General features: G+C 46.7%; 1 protein-coding gene and 1 non-coding gene across 2 annotated transcripts in view; both read left to right on the top strand.

Moving 5' to 3' along the window:
* Ikzf3 (IKAROS family zinc finger 3) overlaps positions 1-25,314 on the top strand; it is a 95,084-nt gene extending 69,770 nt beyond the window's left edge. Inside the window, exon 7 of the mRNA XM_036194613.1 lies at positions 19,226-25,314. Within this exon, the coding sequence (XP_036050506.1) occupies positions 19,226-19,929 (704 nt within the window). The 3' untranslated portion in view covers positions 19,930-25,314. The remainder of the gene's footprint in view (positions 1-19,225) is intronic.
* Positions 10,559-10,754, top strand: LOC118590571. Its single transcript, XR_004945845.1, has one exon. It is a non-coding gene; the product is annotated as a U2 spliceosomal RNA (small nuclear RNA).
* Positions 25,315-26,400: the final 1,086 nt, after the last annotated feature.

Below are 26,400 nucleotides of genomic sequence, written 5' to 3'. Positions count from 1 at the left end.
GGTATTTCACATAAGTGCAATCACATCATGTGAAGCCTTGTAAGTCTTTCTTCTTCTAATAAACGTAATGCTTTTGGTTTCATCTATGTTGAAACATGTAGTAGTGCTTCATTCTTTTTTGGAGCTGAATAATAGTCCATTGTATGGATTATCACATTGTACTTTCCTACTCATCATCTAGTAGGGGATTTATTTTCCACTTTGGGAAATAATAAACTATAATTTTAGTAATCATATATCATCTGGACAGCAAAAGAAATAAAACAACATATACTGACTAGACACTTACATATACGTGTGTGTGTGTGTGTGTGTGTGTGTGTGTGTGTGTGTGTGTGTATGTGTGGGGTGTATGTGTGTGTGTGTGTGTGTGTGTGTGTGTATGTGTGGTGTGTGTGTGTGTGTGTGTGTGTGTGTGTGTGTGTGTGTGTGTGTGTGTGTGTCTTGATTCTCCTTGAAACGGGAGAGGGAATCAGTAAGTTCTATCCCATATGCAATACTGAAATGATTATTTTTGAAGTAACTTTTACTTCACATCCCCATGCCATTTTAGGAATTTGAAGTTTAAAAACGTTACCAAGAGAAGTATTTGGGCTGTTCAGGGTGCTGGAGCAGGAGGCGCTGAGCAGCCGACTAAGCTGATTTGCATCCATAGGGCTGTTGGATGGATGTGTGTGACATATTGTAAGTCTCAGCAAAAAGCCAAGGGTTAACCAAGTCAGCAAGTTTTGATCTTTCTTTGTTCCTTCCTTCCTTCCTTCCTTCCTTCCACCCTCCCTTCCTCCCTCCCTCTCTCCCTCTCTCCCTCCCTTCCTTCCTTCCTTTCTTCTTTTCTTTCTTTCTTTCTTGAGATAGGACCTTTCTATGTAGCCCTGGCTGACCTGAACATCCAGAGATCCACCTGTCTCTGCTGTGTGCGCCACCATGCCTGACTTTGATTTTTTTTAACCAATATTCCATAATGGATAAAATCACAGCTTAATTAAGTATAAATACCACATGCTAGCACTATATCACTGGGTCTCTTATGTTTTAAATAGTGCCTACACATTTTTGCCAAGTTCCTAATGTAAAAACTTTTGTTGTTGTTTTATTTTGTTTTTCGAGACAAGATTTCTCTGTATAGCTTTTGGAGCCTGTCCTGGAGCTCTCTCTGTAGTCCAGGCTGGCTTCAAACTCACAGATATCCGCCTGGCTCTGCCTCCCGAGTGCTGGGATTAAAGGTGTGCGCCACCACCGCCCGGCAATGCAGTATTTTTTCCCCTAAACTTGAACTTCTAATTTCTGCCTCCACTTCTCTCTGTCCTGGGACTACAAGCATGTGCCACCATGCCCAGTTCGCTGTGGTACTGGGACTAGAACCCAGGTCTTTTTGTGTAGACTAGGAACTCAAGCAGCTATACTGATTCCCAGCCCCAGGGCGGTACATCCTAAATCTTTATTCCTCATGTCGCCGCTAAAATGCTCCTGTGCCTGGAGCAGGCACACGTTTAAACCAAAGTGGGGTGAGTGTGGTAACAGGAGGCTGAGGTGGAGGGTAGGATAGCAAGACCTCAAAAGAGAGAAAAGAAAGTTCAGTAGCGGTGCAGTGAGAGTGCCAAGCGGGGACAGAGCTGTGTCTCCTGGAAAGCAGGCCTCCCTGGAAGGCCACCGATGAAAAGGCCTGGACGTAAAGACCAGCCTCCGGAAGAATGTCAATGCGAAGCAGCGACAGGACTTCTGTCTTGCTGGTCCTTCCTTTTATCCACACACTGCTGGTTCAGCTCTGCGAGTGCCATGCCCTGTGTGGGAAGATGAGGAAAAGCTGGGCCCCTCCCCCTGAAGAACGCACAGTGCATGCAGCCACTGGTCAATCATGGGGACCCATGAGTTAGCTCAAGTTCAGCCAAGTCTCCACAGCAGATACCATGAGTGACATTGTCACAATCTTCCTGCTGCCTAGTGGAGTACAGAGGGCCAGAAGAAGCAACAGATGACCGTGGACTTCACCTCCTCGATCTCCAGGACGTTAACGTAGCCTCATTTCACACAAATTATACTTGTAGCCAGAATTTTTGTGAATAATCACGAGTTCAAGCAATAATAAGACTTTTGGTTTCCATTGCTGAAGCTAAAACCCAGGGCCTTGCACATTCCAGACAAGCACTCTACCGCTGATAATAGCATTTATAAAGTAAGTGACTAAAACCGCATGTGGTGCACACTTTTAATCGCAGCTCTCGGGAGGCAGAGGCAGGAGGATCTCTGTGAGTTCAAAGCCAGCTGGGTAGACAGTTCCAGGGCTACATAGAGAGACTCTGTCCAAAAGAAAAAACCCTAAGCGAACAATTGATCGTGTTTATTTATGAGTCTAGGAGTTAAATCTTTTTTTTTTCTTTTTTCTCGTTGCTTCACAATGCAAGCACAAGGGTTTCAGAATGAAATTGCATTTTTTTTTTTTTACCAGTATAACACACTTTTTCTTCTAAAAGTTAAAAAACAAACCAACAAAAACCCCACCCCGTCTGTATTCCTAACAGTCTCATCTTACTTGCTCCACAGGGCAACAGTTTCACATAACTTCTTTTGTTTGAACCTGCCTTGCCTTTGATAGCAATCTGTTGTTAGACAATCTTGTTACACAATGACTCCACTTTGTTCCTGCCTTCATTAGCTGCTGACCACACCATAGAGGAGACCGGATGCAATGGCTGCTTTAAGCTCCATTTAACACTTGGAGCCCTAATGAAGGATTTTGCAAAAACAAAAGCAAAACTGGATCACATAGTCAAAGCTACAATCACTCTGAGATTAAAACCTGCATCACGGAAGCAGTTCATAGTTAAGGCGTGTACAGGGATTAAAGGCAATAGATGATTCTTGTAATTGTGGTTCTCAATGATGCTTTATTATTTTTCTAATACTACAGAATAGCTGCTGCTAATGAAAACTGACACCTACCTACTACACGATAGACAAAAGATGTAAGGGAAAGTGATCCAGAATTGCAGCCCTGCCCCTGTGCCTGCCCAGGCACCAAATGTGTCAATGTCCACCATCCTGGATCCCCCACCCCCGCCCTGGCAATATTAAACTGCCAAACACCACCTAGGAACGGATTTCCTATTGCATCATTTAACCTATTATCGTCTTTCCTGGCCATCTTGCCCAACTTGTTTCTCTCCACTTATATTTCTGAGACTCCGTGTAGCGAGGTAATGAGTCTAGACTGTGTGAAGAGACGGTTGAGTCCTCAATGTGGAGGAGGACCAAAAATCAGAAGGTCCTCCTCTGTCTTTGTCTTGTCAGCGTACTCTCTGGACCATCCCAGAGCTCAGCTAACCCTGACAACTGGCTTGGTGCCCATCCAGGGCTTTGGACATTAGCTATCTGACAGCTCAGAGGTCAAAAGACATGAAGTCTGGGCAAGAAAATAAGAGAGTGCTCTATTTCGCTGCTGACTGGCCTTTGTCCACTCTCTCCAGTTGGAGAGCAGTTAAGTCTGTGAAGGTGAACTGGTGAACTCAGTCCCTGGGGTGTGTCTGCGAGGTTGGGAGAGTCAGTGTTCTGATTGACAGGTCTGGGAAGGGAGCAGTGGGGGGGGGGGGGGGTGGGGGGGCATTTCACTCTAAGCTGAGCTGTGGAAATAGGAGAGCCTTCCCTTGTGCCTCAGATTATCTTCTCACCCATGAACACTCCAGAGTGTTACTTTCTTAAATGTCAGCCATTTGGTCACTGATTGACATGGTGAGAGTTATCTGGAAATGACGAGACCAGCCTGGTGGGTAACCAGGAATGAAAAAGGTGATGTTATCTCAGAAGGCTGCCATTTGGTGACATGCCCTCATTACAGTTATTTAGGTCAATGTGTCCATGCCTCAGCATCCTCCCGAACACAGAGGATGTCGATTGCGTGCTGTGATGGTGACTTTGGTGAAATATGAGCAGTGACTCCTAAGAGATGAGTGGGAAACAGGCGTCATGCTTCGGGCAGGTCCTAGGTCGTGATTTGGCCATTGTGGGAGAGTCTGAAAGGGACAAAACACAGTGGTGAAGTGAGGCTAAAAGGGAAAATTCCCCAAGTGCTTTTTTGTCCTCATTTCAACCTAAATCATTTCAACAACAGATACAGGAGTGGTGACCCTAACCTTCTCAGACATTCCTAGAGGACACACATGGCTACCTTTACCCTACTTCTAAGAAAAAGGAAGAACAAAAAACCCCAGCCATCCCTTGTGTTGGAAACTGATTCAAATCCCAGGCTGTCTTTCGCCTCTCTGCTCAAGGGGCTTTGGGCAGTACCACATCTAGCGGTGGTTTGTGTGCAAGGAGATATGTGTGATCATTTCCTGTTTGGCCATTTTATCCTGTCTCTGGACTGAACAGAATTCGACCCACTTCACTCAGTAGCAGGGCCCTGTTACCAAGTGCCCAAGTCCAAGGATGTTACTGAGTCTGAAAGCTGCCTAGGACCCTGGTCCTAAACATAGAGTTTTCATTTGCACACATCACTGTTGTCAGCTGGCCCAGGAGTAAGGATGTGTTTCTCTAGAGCCAAGAATTACTTTGGACAAGTCAAGCAATGTTGGCGTTGTGACAATACTTGTTTTTTCACTTCTGGAGACAGATTTCCTTTATGACTGATCTTAAAAACCACACAAAGCTTTACACTGTTTGACACCTGAAACAGAGTTCTTTTGATGATGGTAATGGAGTGGAAAACAATCAATACTTGGAATGATCATTTTCTAATCTGGCGTTGACTCTGGCCCAGCCTGACTGTCTTGCCCTGAGATCTTTCTGGGCTGTTCATTTCTTGCAAAGGTAGCCAGCGTCCTGTTCTCTGGGCATGTGTCTGACAGGCCGTGGGATGTGCGATGGCCCTGTATGTTGGAATCTCTTCACATGACATACCTCAGACTCTTCAACTGCAGGACAAGTGCAGACAGTTCCCAAACCAGTGTGTGCACCGGGCCGGGGAGTATATTATTCTGTAGCTGTCATTTACTTTAAACTAATTACATTTTCTTCTCCTTTAGACACTTTAAAAATGTATGGATTTTCAGTTTAGACTCTCTGAAGTTCTCAGACAAAACAGAGACATGGGGTTGGGGATTTAGCTCAGTGGTAGAGTGCTTGCTTAGCAAGCACAAGGCCTGGAGTTTGATCCTCAGCTCAAAAAAACAAAAACAAACAAACAAACAAACAAAAAAACCAGAGACTTGTTCATATTATCACCATATGTTTGCTAGGGCAGGGGTGTATACATCATGGCCCTCAGGCCAAGTGCAGATAGTAATCTGTTGTTTGTTTTACTTTGTTTTCTGAGACAGGGTTTCTTTGTGTAGTCTTGGTTGTCTTGGATCTCACTCTGTAGACCAGGCTGGCCTTGAACTCACAGAGATCTGCCTGCCTCTGCCTCCCGAGTGCTGGGATTAAAGGCGTGCGATGCTGCTGCCGCAACCCCGCGGCAGTAATCTGTTTGTATATAGGACTTTTACTATTTATTGTGTGTGTGTGTGTGTGTGTGTGTGTGTGTGTGTGTGTGTGTGTATGTGTTTGTATGTGTGGTATATGAATGTGTCCACATTTGTGTGTGTACAAGTGTGCCTGGAGGCCAGAAGTCGACTTTGAATGTCTTTCTCAATCACTGTCCACCTTATTTCTTGAGACAGAGTCTCTCACGGAACCTGGGGCTGGCTGATTCAGCTAGATTGCCTGGCCAGCAAGCCTCTTGGATCCTGTTGTTCCTGCTTCCCCAGGGCTGGGATTACATACAGGCTTGGGCTTTTTAGGTGGGTCCTGGTGATCCAAATTCGAGTTCTCATGCTTATATAGCAAGCATGTCACTGGCTGAGACATCTCTCTGGTCCAATTTTTACATTTTAAAAGAGACGTAGAACAGAAAACACTAATATAGAAAGGGACTGTGATCCCACAAATTTAAAAATAGTCACTACCAACATAAGCATAGTAGTGCGACTGTGTAATCCCAGTACTGGAGAGATGGAAGCAAGTATCCATGCATTTGAGACCAACCTTGGGGCTATGTAACAGAAAGACCCTGCCTCAAAAATAATAATGCTTACAAATAATCATACACAGTGTTTACTCTTTGGTCTTTTACCGAAATAATTTGCTGAATTATGAAGATTTAGGCCTTGTATTTATAGCAGCTACTGAATTTTCACTCTTTAGGATGATGCCTCATTGGGTACTGCTGGCTACACCAAAGTAAATTATATGTGTTCTACTTTACTATTTACGTGTATTGGCAGTATTTTTATATTCATCTAGTGCACTGAAATTATGTCTGCTCCCCCTTCCCAGAGATTCGCCTGGTAGCCTAGGATGGCCTGCAACTCACTGTGTAGCCCAGGCTAGCCTCAAACCCATGGCAGTCTTCTTGCCTCAGTCTCCCCAGTACTGGGATTACAGACATGAGCTGCCTTGTCCTGTTGTAGCTACCTCTAACATCATCTAGTGAGCTCTGAAAGCACTGCTGTCCTGGCCCCTCTGCAGAGAGAAGGGAACCTGCCTATACATATTTCTTAGGTGTGTACGAGGCAATTAGGCAATACTAATTTGCAGCCAGGTCTGAGAACTCCAGCCTGTGACACTCAGATGTCTTTCTGTGGGTTGATAACCAATCCCCATCCTCAGTTCCTAGTCTCATTTTTTCATTAGAAACATAATAGAAATACAGGGTACACATTGTTCTTTAATTTCAAAACAACAGTGTGGCTCAGGGACACTTTAATGGAAATGATTTTGAGATGTGGAGGACATGTAAGGCGACACACAGAACCCAGAGAAATGGAATTTGAAAGCTAAGAACTGAGAGAAACGTAGTGAAGAAAAAAAATGACTCAGTATTTCAATACCCAAATCACTGAGCAGATTTCTTGCTATCTGGGTGAGTGTATCTATTTTCAAAAGTGCCATTAACATAAACAGAGCAGTAAATCTGGGGCACTGTGCCTTTTTTTTTTTTTTCAAAGTTGTTAAGAAGAATTATATCAGGGTGCAGGTGTCACATGCAGTTACTCAGAATCAGAAAGACGGCTGCTGGGGGCCAAAGGCCTCCATCCATCTATCTTTCTGCAGCCAACCACGTCCACGCTGTTTCTTCAACACTTCCTCTTGCTGATGAAGGCACTAGCTGGGGATGAGTCGGGCTTTCCCGTCTCAGCACAAGATTGCAAGATCTGAATGTGCCCCAGAATCGGTCTCACTGACCACAGCGGGTACCCAGGGCAGGAAATCCAGCAGGAACAACAGGTAGTAACAGCCCTGTGCATCAGCCCCCGGATGCTTCTCCCAGCTGATTTCCCTTTCCCAGTCGCCCCATTTACCAGCTTCTCCCTCTTCTTCCAAAGCAGCGAGCGTGGAAGCAAGACACATCAAAGCAGAGATGGGAAGTGAAAGAGCGCTCGTTCTGGACAGATTAGCAAGCAATGTGGCAAAACGAAAAAGCTCAATGCCTCAGAAATTCATTGGTAAGGATGCACGGCCCTTTCTTGCTGCTGATTACTTGACTGAGATAACATGTGGATGTTTACTGCACATGCCTTTCCTGGTGCAGCCTGCTAAAACAAGGTCCCCATTGTGTTCTTATTCTCTGTGGTCGGTTCATTTTGATGGCTCTGGGATAGAGAATTAAAAATATTAACGGGAGCGTTTGGTATTGTTTCTTAAATGGAGTTGGTGTTAGATGCTGCTCCTTCCTCTTCGCTCTGAATGACATCTGTTGCGTAGATTTAAGCAACTTACACCAGTAAAATGCTCAAGATAGCATCTTGGTAAAATTTTGCAATGATATGTTACAAGTTGGTTCTGTTAGCATGCTCTAACTTTTTTTTAATGTTCTAAAACACATCGCCATATTTTCTTGAATTTGATTGAGAGCTGGCTTTTACAGAAAGTGGCTAGAGAAAACCGTGGATTTAAATAACTCGGTTGACTTGATCACTTGTCTTACTGAAGTTAGTTTTATGTCTTTGGTTGTCACATTGTCAGAAGCCAGGGCAGAACGAGATGACTAAGAGACAGCTGTGTTCATTAAAGTGTTGGGGACTTACAAATGGTGGGGCCATTTCATGATTCTCCCAGATGTTTACACACTTGTGACCATAGTATTTTAAATAGACTTGTAAGCAGCTTAGCTGAATGTGTGTCAGTTTTATTACAAATTGAAAGTTGGTGGTTCTGAACAAAAATAGTTATCATGTGAATAAAAACCTTTCTCTAATATATCTAATAATATCTAATAATGTTCTAAAATTTGTTAATATCTTTTTGTGAAGCTGCTTGCTGCTTCTGAATTCTGACTTTAGTTTTCTTACATTCATTCCTTCTAGTAGCTTTGATATGTACCGAGTGCCTGTCTACTTTTAACTCTAAGATTGTTCTGGTATAGGTAACAGTTTGTAAGTAGACACTCAATTGAATTATATGTTGAAAGAACCCATAGATTTTGAAATTGGTATTTCTGCTTATTTATTTTTCTGTTATTAGCTGGATATTTTTGGTATGCTTTTATTCACCTCAAGAATGAATTTTAGCACATATCTTTAATCCCAGCACTCACAAGGCAGAGACACATGGATCTGTGGGAGTTTGAGACCATCCTGGTCTACATAGTGAGTTCCAGGCTGGCTGGGGCTATAGAGAGAGACTCTGTCTTCAAAAGACAAGGGTGTGGTAATAGATGAATGAGATGTAATCTAAGGGTATGGTGGATTATTCCTACATCCCCAGAACTTGGGAGGTGGAGACCAGAGGATCAGGAGCTTAAGGCTATGCTCAGCACTTAGTGAGTTTGGGGCCAGGCTGGGCTATATGAAAGACCCTATCTTGAAAAAGAAAAATCTGTCAGTCAGTCAATGAACCCACCAATGTATCATGTCAGATTGAAGTTGCTTTGTTTCTGGTTAGGAAATTTCCCTCTCCTAATCATTTTACCTCCCCTTGTGGAGACATGTCAAGGGGGCATATGGTGACTCCCACAGACAGATTAAGCCCAGCAGATCAATCAGGATGCCAAAGCATTCCCTGTGTATCTTTGCACCTTACTTGTGTGCATAGACTCTGATGAGCACAAAAGAAAGCATAGGTCATCAGTCTCTCCACAGGAATCTTAACTGAGGAGGGGCTGTTTTGACTCTAGACATGGCTGAAGCTGATGTGGGAGGAGCATGGGTTGAGAGGGGCGAGGAAATCCAAGAAGTGAGTCTTCGTTTCGGTCAGTCCAGTTTTAGTCAGTGCACTGGGGTTTGAGAGAAGGTACCTAGTCCTCACGGTTAGCTTAAACCTATGGCTAAGGCAAAGCTTCCTTACTGTGGTAGGTTTTGTTTGTCTGTTTTCATGTTTCCTATGTCCAGATCCACTTGGTTCTGCTGTTGCCTCTAGAGCCATGAGGTGGTTTCTGACTATAGGGTTTCAGACCACCTCCAGACTCTCCACAGATGTGGACTTTGGAAGGTCTAGGTTCTCTCTTCTCTGAACCATCACATCTTGGGGCACTAGGATTGGGAACTTAGCAGAGTTAGCTCTTTTTGTTTATTAGTAAAGCTTGTCCTTTGACAGTTTCGTATTCATGTATGTTCCTGGTTAAGCTCCCCCTGCTTTCTGTTATCCCCCTCCCTCATACCACCTCCCCCTCTCCCCCCTTACAGACCTCTTTCCCAAATTCACTAGTTTGGTTTAGTTTAGCGTCCCATAGAGTTCATCTAGGACTGTCTATGTGACCCTAAGCTTGGAACTAACTGTAGAGCCCAGGGCGCTCACCAGGGTGAATAGGCAGAGCTGCTCTTGATTTTAGCTGAAGTAGCAGCTTCTGGGCCCAGGATAAGTGAGGGCTTTCTTTTTTCCCTTTTTCTTTTTTTTCTTTTCTTTTGGCATATGGTAATATAGCACAATCAGGAGAACAGTTACCTGTGTTTCTGAGCCTTTTAAATTAATCACAGAATGCTTTGTGGGCCTCTGTTTACTCATTCGTGAATGAGAAAACTGAATAGATGATGGCCTGATCAGAAGGCCCCTCCCACCTATGGGAGACGAATTAGAAATGTCAGGCCGAACCAGCTTGTGTTTAGGACAGCCTGACTGTGTAAACCTCTTCTCAAGGCTCTAAAGATAGAAATTTTGTGCTGTACACCAGTGTCGGATTCTGAGATGGGTTGTTTGTTTGGAGGATGGCTCCCAGGGGCCTCAATGATGTGAGGGAAATGTTCTAGCAGTGAGTAACATTCTCAGTCCCTAAAGGTTTGTGCTGGTTGGATTGAGTTCTTTTTTTTCCATTTTTTTTTTCAGGAAAAAAAATGATTAAAGCTCAGACTCTAAATAAAATAGTTACATTTTCTCACATCCATATGTTTACTTAGGATAGCCTGTACAGCCTGCTCATCCATCCTGTGTCCATTCCCTCTTCTTGTAAATAGTAACCTGGGGTGGGGCATCACTTATGTATGTAACCCTAGAGTTTGAGAGGCGGAGGGAAGAGGATTTGGAGGTCAAGGTCATCCTCTCAATGTCAAGGACAGCCTACATAAGATCCTGCCTCAGAAAGCAAAGAAATGATGCTTCTCAGCCTTTTGGCTAAGATCAAGTGTAGTATCTGTTCTTATCAGCTTAATATCTGATATGCCCTCTATCTGAGGACAATATGTTAAATGGATATTTTCTTTTGAGCTGGGAGTTGGGATGGGAGCTTGCTCTGCCCGTTCCACCCATTGATCTGGTATTGTAGTACCTCCAGGAATGGTGCAGGGAAGAAAATAACGAGAGAGCTTTCTTATCAGACACCCAGCACTCTTGTTCTGGGGCCCGCTCCTAATCTTCTTGCATTAACTCCTACCCTAAACCTTTCTTAGGAGATGGGTTTTTTTAGGACCCTCTGGAGTCAGACAGATCTCTGTGAGTTCCAGGCCAATCTGTTCTGCACAAAGAGTTCTGGGCCAGGTAGAGCTTGATAGTGAGACCCTGTCTCAGAGGGGGAGCCGGGGCTGGACAAGCATGAGGACCCATTCATCGTTCACCCTCTTCGCAGAACCCACATGAAAGCTTTTGTCAGACCATCAGGAGACAGGCAGGGCTAGCTGACCGGCCTCTGTAGCCAGACTGGAAGCTGCAGGTTCAGTGAGAGACTCTGTCTCAAACAATAAGAGGGAAAATGATTGAGGCAGACACCCAAGGCGGACATCAGGCCTCACTTGCATATAGGTTATACACACACACACACACACACACACACACACACACACACACACACACACCAAAAACAGAAAGAAAATCATTTAAAAGGGAAATTCCTTGGATCATTTAGCTGAGCCAACCTTTGTGCTAGACAGCGGTGGCATCAAGGGAAGGAAAACAGAGCATCCCTGTGGTTCGGCATCATATGGGATGCGGCATCATAAGCCCAAGCTAGCGTCCCCTCCTCTCTCCTCTCTCCTTCCTCTCCTCTCTCCTCCCTCTCCTCTCCAAGGCACCATTTTCTAAAAAGCTCCTGCCGCCAGGGAAATGGCACTGAGTGGGCTGTGACGAATGAGTCACTCCCTCTAATCCTTGCTAAGAGTGAACACACAGCTCTCACACTAGCCCTTGCTGCCCTGGCCTCTTGAACTGTAAGGGCAAAGGTCAAACAGAACCCTCAAGTTAGCTGACCCCTCCCCTGGCAGGGGCAGCGTGTCTCATGTGCATCGAGATGATTTCTTTCCAAACGACAAGACAGACTTGCCTCTAGCATCCTAATCTGAATCTCATCCTATCGTAAATAATGTTCGGCCATCCTCTGGGCCAGGCTAGCCTCAAACAGTTGGCCCAAAACAGAGGGCAAATTTCTCTCCCACAAGGAGGAAAAATGTAACTCGTTTCTGAGTTTTCCTTTTTCCTGGTTTTTATTTTTCTTGGGAGTAGGACTCACCACATCTCCTTTTGGAAAAAAAAAAAAAAATGCATGTGTTACTTTTTTAATGAAATTCCCGTGTTGAAAAGAACATGAAGAAGAAAAAAAAAAAGACTTTTGTCACCGGTGGTAAACATGTGAGTGAGGTTTTGACACTTCTGCAAGCACCATCAGCTTTCTCTGTGAGGTGAGGGAAGGAAAAGTCACCTACTTTGGTTAACAGAGCAGCAGGAAGCAGTTTTAACACCCTGTGAGGAGTAGCAGGCATCTTTCCTGCCAAAGTCTCAGGTTCCATATGCATTAAGGTGTTGACACATTTTAAGGATGTTGAGAGCCTCCAGAGAAGCCCCTTTGACTCAGGAAGGAGAGAAAACCAAGGCACTGGGAAGACCCAGCTAGACAGAGCAGGACCAAACCCTGGTCTGCTGCTGCTGCAGTCTAGGGTGGCCCTCCTTCCCCAGGAAGTCACTAGGGCAGCTCATGGCGCCTGTGCTGAGGGAGCTTTGGGTCGCCAGAAGTCTGGTCCCTGAGAGCTGGTGGCAGGGAAGCCCTGAAGATGGATGTTCTGTGTCCAGAGTATGTCTCCTTGAGAAAAGAGCTGTCTTGGCTTGTAAGACCTTGAGGACAGGTGACACTCAAGCATGGGCAGCATGTTGCAGCCGGCAAAGACCTCTGCAGCAACACAATGTAGTCTCCAGCTCAGGCTTCCTCCCTGTCACCCTCAGAGGGTTTACTCTCTCCCCGTTCCTGCTGCCGGCTGACCATCTCCTGGAGGGAATGTTAGTAATTCCAGTTTCCCTTAGGTTGAGATCAGAAACACCACAAACACTGGGCACCCTACTTTCCTTGCTTATCTGCCTGCCCTGCCCTTCCTGTCCTTCCTGTCCTTCCTTCCTTCCTTCCTTCCTTCCTTCCTTCCTTCCTTCCTTCCTTCCTTCCCTCCCTCCCTCCCTCCCTCCCTCCCTCCCTCCTTCCTTCCTTCCTTCCTTCCTTCCCTCCTTCCTTCCTTCTGTGCTTGCAGTAAAGTGAGTGAAAATACTTGTGGGCTATAATAGGAGGCAGCAAGAAACACACTTAAAGTCGGACGGTGGTGGTGCACGCCTTTAATCCCAGCACTTGGAAGGCAGAGGCAGATGAATCCCTGTGAGTTCGAGACTAGCCTGGTCTGCAAAGCGAGTTCCAGGACTGTTACATAGAGAAACCCTATGTCAAAAAATATAAATAATTAAATAACTAACTAACTAACTAAATAAATAAATAAATAAGCAAACAAACAAACATACTTAAGTGATCTGAGAAACTTCAAGACTCAAAATCCATGTGTTTGTGCTGGGCGGTGGTGGGGCATACCTTTAATCCCAGCACTCGGGAGGCAGAGACAGGTGGATCTCTGTGAGTTCAAGGCCAGCCTGGTCTACAGAGAGAGATCCAGGACAGGCTCCAAAGCTACACAGAGAAACCTGTCTCAAATCCATGTATGTCCATTACCTGGCATTGACTGTAATACTGGGTTTGCATTGTTTTTCTGGAGGTCAAATCATTTTTGCCTTCCTCTTTAGACAATAAAACCCCTTGAAGTTGCTCCCATTTGCCTCTCCTGCTTTAACAGTGCAGCTCACTTCTGCCTTGCCTCAGCCTCCTCCTTCACACCTCTTTGGGCCCTTTCCAGGTTCTGGGTCTGGATGCCCTCCCTCCCACATCCCTGTCCCTGGTCCCCCTCTGTGCCCGTTCCCACTCTGTGCTTCAAACCTGTGCAGTACTCTGCCTCTTGCTGTGGCTGTGCCTGCGACTGCGCCCCCCCCCCAACCAAGGACACCTGGAAGAAGAGCTGCATATGTGCCCATGCTGTATGTCGCACATCTCTGAAGTGTCCCACACTTTCCTCTCCTACTCTCTTTTCGACGACATGCTTGGCTCCCCCATGAAGTCAGAGGATGCTGCCTCGCAGTGAAGTAATATAAACGCTGCATCTTGTCTGTGGGGTTGCAGTGATGTCTGTATTTCTCAGAGCATCAGTAACAATATTAGGCCATCACTTTATGAGTGCTTGTGTGTGTGTAGGGCGCTCTGTGAAGCACGATGCAGGCATCACAACTCTGCATTGTAGATGCTTCTCAAAAGCGGATGCCGATGATTGTGAGAAGAAAGAATACAATGCCACAGTTGTTGCCACTAAATGCCCTCTGCCATGGCTCCGGGAACTATCCCAGCAGAGTATCTGAAGTCGCTGCCTGTGGAGGGCTGAGCCACCATGGGCAAGAAAGCCTCTAGTGTGCTGAGACATGACTCTTAGATTGGGCCTGGTTCTCGGTTCACCATGGACAACCTTGGAAAAGGGAAGCCACTTGTTTGGGCTCTCAGTTCCTCATCTGTCAGAGATGACAGTCCACCTTAAAAGCTATCAACCTTGAAGGGCTGATAAAGTGTGGCAGTGAGCTAAGTCTCTAACACAACCCAGTACCGTAGGACCTCAGGAAAAGTAGCTTTATCATTGGTATCTTATATATAAGGCGCTGTGGGAAGTGTAAGGACCAGAAGTGAACGGATTCTGTAGTGGATCTTGACCCTAGGCCCTGAGGACAGAGTTCTAAGTCTGCATGCCCAGTCTGTGATCCTAGGCTTCCAAGTTGACAGTCAAAACCAACAGCCATGCCCAGCCCCCAATGCATCAATGCAGGTGGGCAGTTGTTCATTGAGAATTACCAAAACGTAGGTTGAGCACCTTTAAGGAGGTTCATAAGGAAGGAGCGGCCCAACCAAGCAGGCTCGGCTTCTGACTTAGGACCATTAATGCCATTTGTGTTTTCACCAGAAGAAAACCTCTATGCTGCCTGAATCTGGTATCATGAATCATTCAAAGGTGTGGTTCGAGCTGACTAGATGTGGACCCGAGGCTCTGAGCCACCTTGGAAGCAGTTATACTCCTGTGGTTTGACTAACCTTTTTTATGAGTGTGTTACTAGAGAAACGTGAGCTGTTGGCTTTTCAATTACTGTAGCCTACCCCTTCTGAGTTTCATACACACTGAGTCATCGGGTCTGCAGGTGACTGATAATCATCAGCAGCCATCAGGTTACGGTAACTGGGAGATGAGGGGATCTGATGGGGTGAGCTGTGTGCGCATGAAGATCTGAGGTGCTCTCCTCTCCTCCTTGAACAATGGTCTGCGCTAACCGCACAGCTCAGTCACCTGTTTCCATTCTTCCAGTGTTCTGTCCCCCCCCACCCCCGCCTGGCCACTTTCCACTCATGTATCCCAGCTGTTTGCTGAGAGGGGATGCAGGTGGTGTGGAGTGTGAATTCACAAGCTTGGGTATGGAAAGCACACTCCTAGGAGAAAGGAGAAACAGAAAGAGGTGGTGATGTGCCTACCCAGCCCCAGAAACTTCCCACAGCCTCTCTATCGCAGGAAAAGAGAAAGAGATTGGACATCTCCTGGGATGTAGGAAGTTTGGCAGGGCCAGCCACACTGAGAAACCATGGATGACCTTGAAAAGTCTAAGGAACCAGATTTCATCCTTCCTGCTTCGTTTCCAGGGGGATGGGTGTGTGTGAACTCAGCAGTTCATGTCACTGCTACCATCAGCCATCATCCAGGGAGCTGGAAATACTATCACTGCCATTGGTTGCTTTGGCAAATGCATCGTTTCTGTTGCTTCCTAGTGAGTTGCCAAGTTAGGGCATTTTTTCTTTTCTTTGTTTTCTTTTTTCTCTCGGATATTAGATTAGAAAGTAACGTGTCTGTAAGGTAATGGGGATGCAAGGTAAATGCATCTGATGGACCGCTCTCCTGGCTGGCCTTTCTGCCTCCAGCCTGTGTCCAGCACGTCGCTGTGACATTCACCAAGGCCTCTTTTCCTCAGAGGCATTTGGCATTTACTGTGTGGTTGGCCATTCAGAATGTCATTTGACCCTACTGTGGGGTTTCAAGGGTTGTCTGTTTGATTGTGATACTCGGATTGGACCCAGACCTCACACATGCTAGACAAGCACCCAGCCACTGAGCTCTGTCCCCAGACCTGTGACTTCTGGCAACAAATATTCACAAAGTTTCCCAGGCTGACCTTGAACTTTCTCTGTAGCCCAAGCAGGTCATCAGCCTGATCCTCTTCCCTGAGCCTCAGGGGTAGCTGGGATCATAGGCCTGGATCTTTTTTTTTGCTTCCCCACCCCATCCCCACCCCCCACAGATCTTTCTTTCCCATGATATGGGATACAACCTGCCTGAATGCACACAGGACATTTATAAACTTTGATCCCCGTGAAGGAGAGCTGGGGCCGGTAAGATGGCTCAGCAGATGAGGGTAGTTGGTATCAAGCTTGGCAACCTGAGTTCAAAACTGAGGTCCCACATGGTAGAATGAGACCAACCGGCATTTATGAGTTGTCCTTTGACTATAACAAGCGTGTTGTGGCACATACATGTACCCTATACACAAAGCAACTAAATAATGTTAGGAAGGAAGGGAGGGACGGACAGAGGGAGGGAGGAAAGGAGGGAGGGAGGAAGGAAGGAAGGAAAGGAAGAGAATACTGGCATGTGCCAGGTGTTGTGTGTGTCTGGCACTGTCCCAGTGACCCTGTGAGGAGTTACCATGTTCATTTCATGAAGGGTCTCGCAACTGGTAGCGGATGGAACCAGAGTTAAACCAGTCCAAACTAGCCCGTGTGACTAAAGCCCATCTTAACCACCGCAGCTACCCCAGTGTGTGGCCATTACAGTGTGAGGCTGTGTGGAGTCTGAGAAGCCCCTTATCCAGCGTTCTCTTCCTGCCCACATCCTCTCAGCCTTCATCCTCTCTCCTTCCTCAGACAGAACAATCCAGATCCTGCCAGTTCATCAAGACCCTCCTCAAGAGTTAGATTTTTCCAAGAATTCATTTCTTCCCCAGAGCACTTCTGAAATATTTGCATTCCCTTAACATTGAAATATACAGGTGATACCAAAAGGACTTATTTTGCCTATATGAGATCTTATAATGCCCCCCATTTAAAAATTTTTTTCATATCCCAACTGCAGTTTCCCCTCCTTCCCGTCCTCCCAGTCCATCTTCCCCACCTCCTCACATCCACTCCTCCTCCGTTTCCCTTCAGAAAAGGGCAGGTCTCCATGTGTGCTATCCAACCTGGGCACATCATGTTGCAGTAAGACTTGGCACCTCCTCTCCTGTAAAGACTGAGCGTGGCAGGAAGAACCGGATAGAAGGAAAGGGTCCCAAACGCAGTCAACAGTGCCTCCCTCATCTGCTCCCCTTTTAAAAACAGAATATGAGGTCCTCCCTGGTTCAAACCTCAAATGGGGCATTTAGAGTAAAAGCACATGTCCCATAAATAAGCAGCACTTCCACGACATCCACACCATAGTTTCGCTCCAGTTTTGTGCCTAAACATCTTGTTTCTGCCCTGCTGGAGTAGAGACCACTCAGGATAGACACCGAGTCCCTCAGTCCCTGTGTTTTCTTACAGGGCCGTTTTCTTTTTTCTTTCTTTCTTTCTTTCTTTCCTTCTTTCCTTCTTTCTTTCTTTCTTTCCTTCCTTCCTTCTTCTTTCTTTCTTTCTTTCTTTCCTTCCTTCCTTCCTTCTTCCTTCCTTCCTTCCTTCCTTCCTTCCTTCCTTCCTTCCTTTCTAAAGATGTATTTATTATGTATACAGAAGAGGGTGCCAGATCTCATTACAGATGGTTGTGAGCCACCATGTGGATGCTGGGAATTGAACTCAGGACCTCTGGAAGAACAGCCAGTGCTCTTAACCTCTGAGCCATCTCTCCAGCCCGCTGTTTTCTTTCTTTTATTTCCGAACCCTTTTCTGTGAGGCAGTGACAATTTTGGAACTCTGGGATGCCTAGGGAATGTTTTAAAAAAGAAGGACACAACACAGCAAAACTCTCCAGGATCCAAAGTCAACATAGTGACTTAGGAGCCACACCCAGTACCATCCCATCTCCCACACTCTCTTTTCTTTGTTAGCCACCACTGCTGACGGCTCCCTGGCTGCTCCAGGGCCAGAGAGCCTCTTCTCTTTCCTGACACACAGCACTCAGTGTGCTGCTGGTGGCTAACTCTGTTTTCAGAAGTTCCCAGCAGTCTGACATGGGAAATAGAGAGGACGACCTCAAGGAGACCTCTTCAGTTATGTGTGCGATGGGTCCTAAGGATCCAGATGCGTCTAGGATCCATCTGTCAAGTGCAAATCAGTTCCAGTGGAGGCGTGCTGGCCGACACTCATCTCCTTATCTCAGCACTTAGAGGCTGACTCGAGAAGATAATGGGTTAAAGGCAGACTGGGCTACATAGAGAGACCCTGTCTTAAAACAATAACAAACAAGCCCCCCCCCCCCCAATGCAGCACATGTTAAGAAATGGGCAGAAGTTGTTTAAAAACAAAAACAAAACCTTAGCCAGGTGGTAGTGGCACATGTCTTTAATCCCAGCACTCGGGAGGCAGAGCCAGGTGGATGTCTGTGAGTTCAAGGCCAGCCTGGTCTACAGAGCGAGTTCCAGGAAAGGTGCAAAGCTACACAGAGAAACCCTGTCTCGAAAAACCAAATAATAATAATAATAATAATAATAATAATAATAATAATAATAAAAATAATAGTAAAATAAAAAATAAAAAACTTTCCTAGGGCCGGGGTAGAGTGCATTCCTAGAGTGTACCAAGCCCAGGGTTCCATACAGGTACATGCCTGTAGTCTCAGCATTTGAGAAGTGGAGGCAAGAGGATCAAGGGTTCAAAGTTATGCTCAGCTATATATTGAGTTCAAGGGTTCAAGGCTAGCCTGGGATACATGAAACCCTGTCTGTCGTAGAAAGAAAGAAAGAAAGAAAGAAAGAAAGAAAGAAAGAAAGAAAGAAAGAAAGAAAGAAAGAAAGAAAGAAAGAGAGAGAAAGTTAGGAGAGAGCCAAGCCGCAAGCTGCTATAGCTAATCACTGAGACCCCTACTCTTTGCAGTACCTAATATTACAGGCTGATTACCACACAGTGAAAATGTGGAGGCCCCAGACCTCTGCTCAGTGGCAGCCCGCCCACCCCAGCTTGTCCTGATGTCTTTACTTCCCATGCCCTCCCCCTTTCTCCAGTGGACACACCTCACAACATGGCCTCACTGCCCCTCTCTTTTATCCACTGGCTTAATTTGGACAATTCAAACATGTGACTGGCAGGTAGCACCCCCTGAGATTATCTCCCTGTGGAACGGAGCATCCCTACCATGGCTGGGTGCCAGTGAGCGGCAGCACAGCTCACCCTTGCCCGCTTTGGGAGGACTCTGGAGAAGATCTTTCCCCACTTTCTGAATCCGGCTAGTTCTTCACTAACTTCTCTTCTGACTTGCTCCAGGTGAGAAACGCCACTGCTTTGACGTCAACTACAATCCCGGCTACACGTATGAGAAGGAGAGTGAGATGATGCAGACCCGAATGATGGACCAAGCCATCAATAACGCCATCAGCTACCTTGGGGCTGAAGCCCTTCGCCCCTTAGTCCAGACTCCACCTGCTCCCACCTCGGAGATGGTCCCAGTTATCAGCAGCATGTATCCTATAGCACTCACCCGGGCTGATATGCCCAACGGGGCCCCACAGGAGCTGGAAAAGAAAAGGATCCTCCTGCCAGAGAAGAACTTGCCTTCTGAGCGGGGTCTGTCCCCCAACAATAGTGCCCACGACTCTACAGACACTGACAGCAACCACGAGGATCGCCAGAATCATGTCTATCAGCAAAGCCACATGGTCCTTCCCCAGGCCCGCAATGGGATGCCGCTTCTGAAGGAGGTCCCTCGCTCCTTTGAACTCCTGAAGCCCCCTCCCATCTGCCTGAGAGACTCCATCAAAGTGATCAGCAAAGAAGGAGAGGTGATGGATGTATTCCGGTGTGACCACTGCCATGTCCTCTTCCTAGATTATGTGATGTTTACCATCCACATGGGGTGCCATGGTTTCCGTGACCCCTTTGAGTGTAACATGTGTGGCTATCGAAGCCACGATCGTTACGAATTCTCCTCTCACATCGCTAGAGGAGAACACAGGGCCATGCTGAAGTGAGCATCAGTCTCCGAGCTCACGATCTAAGGGTCAACATTGTCTTTTAGAACTGATGATAGCCTTACCCAGTAGACTGAACTCACACCCACGGTTCTGCCCAGTTATGTTAGCACTCAGTCATATTCACAGGAACAGTCAGGGAAACACTGTCTTCATCCAGAAACTGTTTGCAGGGCCATCATGTTGCTTTGTGAAACCTTCCTTTCCCATCAGTTGAATTTGATGGGATTTAAAAGCCAAAGAAGTATCTGGCTCATTATCTTTTGTAGCAATAGCCAGCCATCCACTGGAGCTTGTTGCCAACTGGAACAGTCCTCGGTGGGCTGCAGGAGACATTCGCTGGGATATAGCAGCCATATGTGGAAAGGTCTTTTGATCCTATGCCCAGATCCACACAGTGGAAGAGCTGACCAGCTGCCCTTGCCCCCGGGCACTAGCACAAGGCAGAAGGGTTAGAACCCAGTCTCCTCTCCCTTCACAGTCCAACAGTAAGAAAGAGGCAGACTACAGGAAGTACCTGCTGCCAGTAAGGGAGGAGCCTTTCTTCCGAACTTCAGTTCACTTCCTATAGCACAAGCAAAACCAAACAGAAGCCATCTGAGGACCCTTCTGCTTCACCTGCCTGCCACCAGGGAAAACCTGAGGTCATCTGGCCTAAACCAGCTGTCTGGAAGAGAATTTTACTCCAGAGGAACCAATGCTTTTAAATACAGAGTATCACCGACACCCAGGAGTCATCCACTGAGGGGTGTTGATGTCTGTGTCTTTGATTGAGATTGGCAGAGCAGGCTAGGGACATAGCCGAGTGGTAGTGTTTGCCAAGTTCAATCCCCAGCACCAGGGGACAGAAAGGAAAGAAAGAAAGAGGGGAGGGGAGATTGGCAGAGCGGAGTGTGTAGGACACATGGGTTGGCAGTTCTTGTCACCTTCGTGGAGTACTGGTTGGAAACCCAAAGAACATTTGAAAGTGATTTTACACCAGCACATACACAGAGGACCCGGAATGTGCCGATTAGCCTCCCCCGCCACAGGAGTGAGATCCAGGGACGGGAACCACAGATGTTCTGATCAGGATGCTCCAAAGTCAGGTTAGACACGTGTGGCTTTTATTTCATTTTTAAAACGGTCCTCCTGCTGCCTAGATGGGCCTGGAGCTGAGGGTGACCAGAACTCCAATCCTCCTGCCTCAACCTACTGAGTGCTGAGATGTTCACCATCAGGGTTCTGGGGTTTTGCTCTCTAAAACTGGAGCTGCCACAGTCCACTAAGGGTCTTGAAAGTCTGTCTCATTCTGTAGATGGACCAATCAGCTTTGTCACTACACACACAAGCACCAAGACATCAAGAAGACCTGGAATAGAAGTAAAAAAAAAAAAAAATGCATGTGCCAAGCTCCTATCTATCTGCCACTAATTAGTGTGTGCTTTTGTACAAATCATTTAGTTCTAAAAGCTAAATTTCCTCAACCATAAAATAAGAGCTGGGTTGAGACCTTCTTGATGGTCCCTCCCGACTCTGATACACGATTATTCAGTAACCACAGGTTATTTTTAAACCTCCTGATGTGTGGGCATTAGGAAGAAGGTCCATACATGAAAACGTGTTTCATATCTCTTTGGTGTGAAAATGTAAGTGCATTAAGTTTTTCCTTCAGCCACTGAGTCATGAACCTGAGGAGACCCTGAGGAGGAACAAGGAACAGGAAGGTGATTTGGTCTTGCCAAAGTGTGCACACGAATTGGCATCCACAGCTGCTTGCCAGGCCCCTTTCTTTCTTTCCTTTTTAAGAACTGCGTGAGGGAAAGTAAGTTCTGCTTACAGGGACAGCTCCATGGCGCCTATTTACAAATTAAGAGCTAGCTTTATGAACATTTCTGCAGGAGCCAAGAATCCCAAGTTCCTGGTTGATTAGCATTTTCCTTCTAAAGGGCTTATGGAGTCGGCTCTCACTCAGCTCATTTATGCCATGCCAGTAATTAAAACGTTCCACCTCAGACACACAAATGGCTTGGCCTGCTTTGTAGCATGGTGTCTGTCTCAGGGAAAGCGGGTGGGACGGGGCATGAAATTCCATGGCAACAGTTCCGTGTGTCTGAGGCTTCAGCTACAGGACTGGGCGTCTTTAGCACACCACCGTTTATCAGCAGAGTTGAATCTGAGCTGTGCCACATTATTTATGACCATTGTGAAAGAGGACCTGCCTAGTCTATGCTTGAGATAGTTCACATCCTGTGGACTTGGGGAGTGGAGACACCATGGCGGGGAGAGAGTGAGTTGGAAGGCAGGGACTAGAAGGAAAAGATGCAGAGATGGGCACTTGGTCATTTCCTCCAGAGTGCTGTTGAAGTCTGCTGTGCGTGCTTGCACGCATGCACGCGCGCGCACGCTTTGTCATCTCAAGGTGGTGAACTACCATTCTTCTAGCCCAGAAACCTCCACAGACAGGACTCTATCCTGTGACCGTGGACTTGCTGAGTGACTTCCATCCCCTAAGGCTATTTTCTGAATGATGTGCACACCCCCAGAGCCTTGACCTTCAAAGAATCATTCTGAGCCCCAGCAGAGGCTCACAGCTCCAGGGTCCTGCCTAAGCTTGAAGCTCTTGAGTGTAGCAGTTGAGCCTGGTGAGGTGCGGTGGTTAGCACGGACAGTGAATGTGTTCCTTGTGCTACCTGTGGGCCCCCCTTGATGGAGATGGGGGCTGAAGTGAGAAGGGGTAGGGATTTGCATCCTCCATGGGGCTGTGAAGTCCTGAGGAGGCTTCAGCTTTCTCACACAGGGGCCCCCACCATAAGCCCTGTGGGCCTTTCCTTCCTTTCCCACCAGCCCTCTCAGAAGCAAGCTCCAACCACACACCCAAGGGGGCTGCAAACTGGGGGCCAACCAAACCCACAAGAAGTTCCATTGCAGCCGAGGTGACAGAGTTGGGGTGAGGGTGGAAAGAAGAGCAGAACTAGCTCTCCAGATGCTCCTCCTCGCCTTGATCTGAAGTACTGCACAGAACTCAACAGGAGACTCCTTCCCCTCACCTCTCAGCATTACCACCAGGAAAGGGAAAACACACCCATCTTTGTATGCCTTAAATCATTCCCCGCAAAGAAACAGTGCCGGGCGCTGACCAGCCGGCTAGCCTTATCTCTCCCACTCATTCTCAGCCCTTCCTGACTTTGCTTCTGGAATCATCCACGACAAAATTTCTCCCTTTTCTGTGCTTACCACTTTGGGTGGACCATCCATATCCTCAGCAACCCCTGAAGAAAATGGCCCCAGGTGTCTTTTGCAAAGAGGAACATTTTAAAGCACAAAAATCTTACTTAACTGAAGTATTCTGTAACCAACAGATGTCACATTGGCATAGAAGGTTTCTAAGTAGATATGCATCTTTGTTCTCCTCAACTTCCTTGTCCCCTTACTAAGTGTGAAGGTTAGTGTGCTGTAAGGGGACAAACCTTACTCCCAGGCTAAGGTGTAGCTCAGTGCAGGAATGCTTCTTTGCCTCGTGCTAGCATGGCAGAGGCCCTGGCTTCCAAGCCCTGCTCAAAGAGAGACAGAGAGATAGAGAGGTAGGAAGGTAGAAACAAACAGAGAAAGCAAACTTTTGAAACATACTCCAGGGCAGGCAAGAAGACAATAAGGATAAAGTTGGTCCATGGTTCTCACTGTCAGGTGCATCCCACTGGACTCTAGTAAGGCTTGGCAACTGAGACAGTTCAGATTTGTAAAAGTGCTTGGGCATCTTTGAGGATGCAGGAACCTTGAATTAAGACTTCTCTACTCAGGAAGGAAAAAGAAAGAGGGGGTGAAAATCAGCAACAAGAGCCTCAACAGAAGATGGACAATATATACTGTCACGTCTCAAAGGATAAAGATGCTGTTTTATACAGAGGGCTGTCCAGGAAGCCTCAACAGACAGCGGTCTGGGCAACATGATTGGGGAACCTACATTCTTCTCTGCAACCAAAGGCTAAATCCAGGCTACCCTAGGACTGTTTCCTAAGAAGGCAGGACTGGCCAGCCATGGGAATGATCAGTGAACCACTGGTTCTCAAGACAATGGACTTGGAAGGGCCTAGAAGACACATGTGGGCTTTGACCTAGGGTGGGCTCAGAATGTAAGGCTGCATCTGTCTTGCCCCAGCTGTAACCACCAAGCCATCAATAGGCTAAATAGGCTTTTGCACTTTGAAGAAGTTGGATGTGCTGTTCCCTGTAAACATTCCAACTGTGGACTGTCTTATCCATTGCTATCATATGAGCTATTATCTGAAATTGGAACATTACTGTTTTGATTAAAGATGTAAAGTCATAGTGATATCTACCTTCCAGGGTGATGTGAGGTTTGCTGTGATCTTGTCTATAGAGTAAAGTTGCTTTGGGGGAAGGGTATTATGCTGTCTAGTTATAAATTTCTGCTGTAAATCCTGTGTCTGGTTAGAAGGGCATGAAAAAAAAAAAAAGAGTACAAGCTCACAGTGAGGCCAGTGCCACTGTGGAGGGAGGCTACTAACGTCTAAAAGTCTCTTTATCTTTTGTTGCATAAAGCTAGCGAATAGGCTGGATCTTGGAGCCAATGTGAGTGAGCCACAGAGAACCAGAACAGTTGCTTAGCTTTGTCCCCTCCCTGTCTGTGAGACCACAGCCATTAGCCCTCATAGTCTTAAGAGTTTCCCCACATGGTCCTCACCTCCATCCTTCCAGTGAGCCCACAGAGCAGCCCCACTGGACTTGCCACTTTGTCTCAAACACAGCTTTGTTTCTTTACCTCCCCGCAAAGACACACACATTTTAACACGCTAGGGAAATGGAGCAGCCTTTTAAAATGTCTGGTGTGGCTGCCCGCCACTCATCAATATGAGGACCTTTTCCCAGCTGGCACAAGGCTCTTCCTGGTGGGCCTGCCTCTGTGGAGTCATGGAAACCAAATTACTGCGGGTTGCAAAGAATTAGCAGGTCATGTAAAAGCAGACATGCCTTCACCCAGACTGTGGTTTTGTATGCTCAGGTTCTCAGTCTGTGAGCACAGGGGAAGGATCATTTTGGCTACTGGAAAAAACCATAGCTTATTTTTAATTTCTGGTTGTCAAAGCCACCACACGTGTGGTCTGTGGATGACCCTTGTCTGCAGCGTGATGAGAGAGGAACAAAGCGTGGTTTGGGGTTCAGGGAACCCTCACCTAGAAGTTACCACATGGCCTGTGCCATTGGCCTTTCCCCTTGCCTGTGTTTCTTGGCGGCAGCTCTTTCCTCCTCTGGAGTTTTCCCCGAATCCCACCACTGGGAGGCTGTACCACCCCATAAAGTTTGTCCAGAGTTCACTTTCAGGGAAGCCGTGCAAACCTCGCTGGAACACAAGGAGTGCAGCTCCTGTACAAGCAGCTTGCTGATATTGTAAAGTTTTCTTTACTGTGTTTGATTTTTACGCTGATAATAAATAAATAAATAAAATCCTGGTGTGTTTAAAATTAGTCCCGTTGTACGCTCATCATTTGTCATGGTTGCTGTCAAAAAACCGAGGGAGTTCAATCTGCCCTGGGGAATATTTCCTTAATTTTGTCTTGGCTTTTTCTTAAAGCCAAAATATCAAAATCAGTGGACAGAAGTCAGTAAATTTGCTCCGCAGACGCACTGCTGAGCCTGCCTCTGGCGCCCTCCCGGCCCCTGAGGCCATAGCAGAGTTCTGGATGCACACGTCCTAAAGCTCATTAGGGCTTCTGGCAGACAGGGCTCTGGACACAGCAGGATCGGTAAGTACCCTCAGAAGAGTCTCCTTACTCCACATCACTTCACTACCCTCCCCCCCAAGACAGGGTCTTGAGAGATAGACAAGTAAGGGAATCGGGGCTTTTTCAACTGTGGATCTCTAAAACGGTGAGAAGCCTGAGTTGTAGTTCATTAAACTCAGACAAGTTACAAGCAGTCTGTAGACACTTGGGGACTCAAATGTAAGGTGAAGTGGGACATGGGGGGCTCCCATCAGAGTGACATAACCTCGTCTTGTTTACCTGATATTTACTCCAAGACACCTGGAGGAGTATGAGAAGCCTGGCCTTCTGTAAGCTTCGTGAAGCTCCCTCAAAGGCATGTTGAACCTGCGCCCATGGATCACATATGGCCAGGGATAACCATGAATGCAGCCCAACACACAAATCATAAAGTTAAACATCGAGGTTCTGTTTAAGTCACTTACAAAGTTCTTGGATACGAACTTTGTAGATGACAGCATCATGTCACAATGTCAAAAGGCTGGATACACATGTCTCCCTTGCCCTGTCTCAAGGCTTCTGCAGTTTGGATTTAACAATCTCAGTCCTTGAGCAAGTTGGTGGTGGGGTATCTCACTCCCACACCCCAACTCTATTATAGCAGTATCTTTCTCCCTTTTGCTTTGAGGACTTCTAGCAAATCCTCCCAGGGCAGGAGACCGGGAAGGGCAGGCCAGCCTGTCCTTGTATTTTAGCATGAATCACTCAG

This window comes from Onychomys torridus, chromosome 8, assembly GCF_903995425.1.
Source record: "Onychomys torridus chromosome 8, mOncTor1.1, whole genome shotgun sequence".
NCBI lineage: Eukaryota > Metazoa > Chordata > Mammalia > Rodentia > Cricetidae > Onychomys > Onychomys torridus.
Note: the sequence above shows the minus strand (reverse complement) of the source record. Positions and strands in the feature narration are given on the sequence as shown.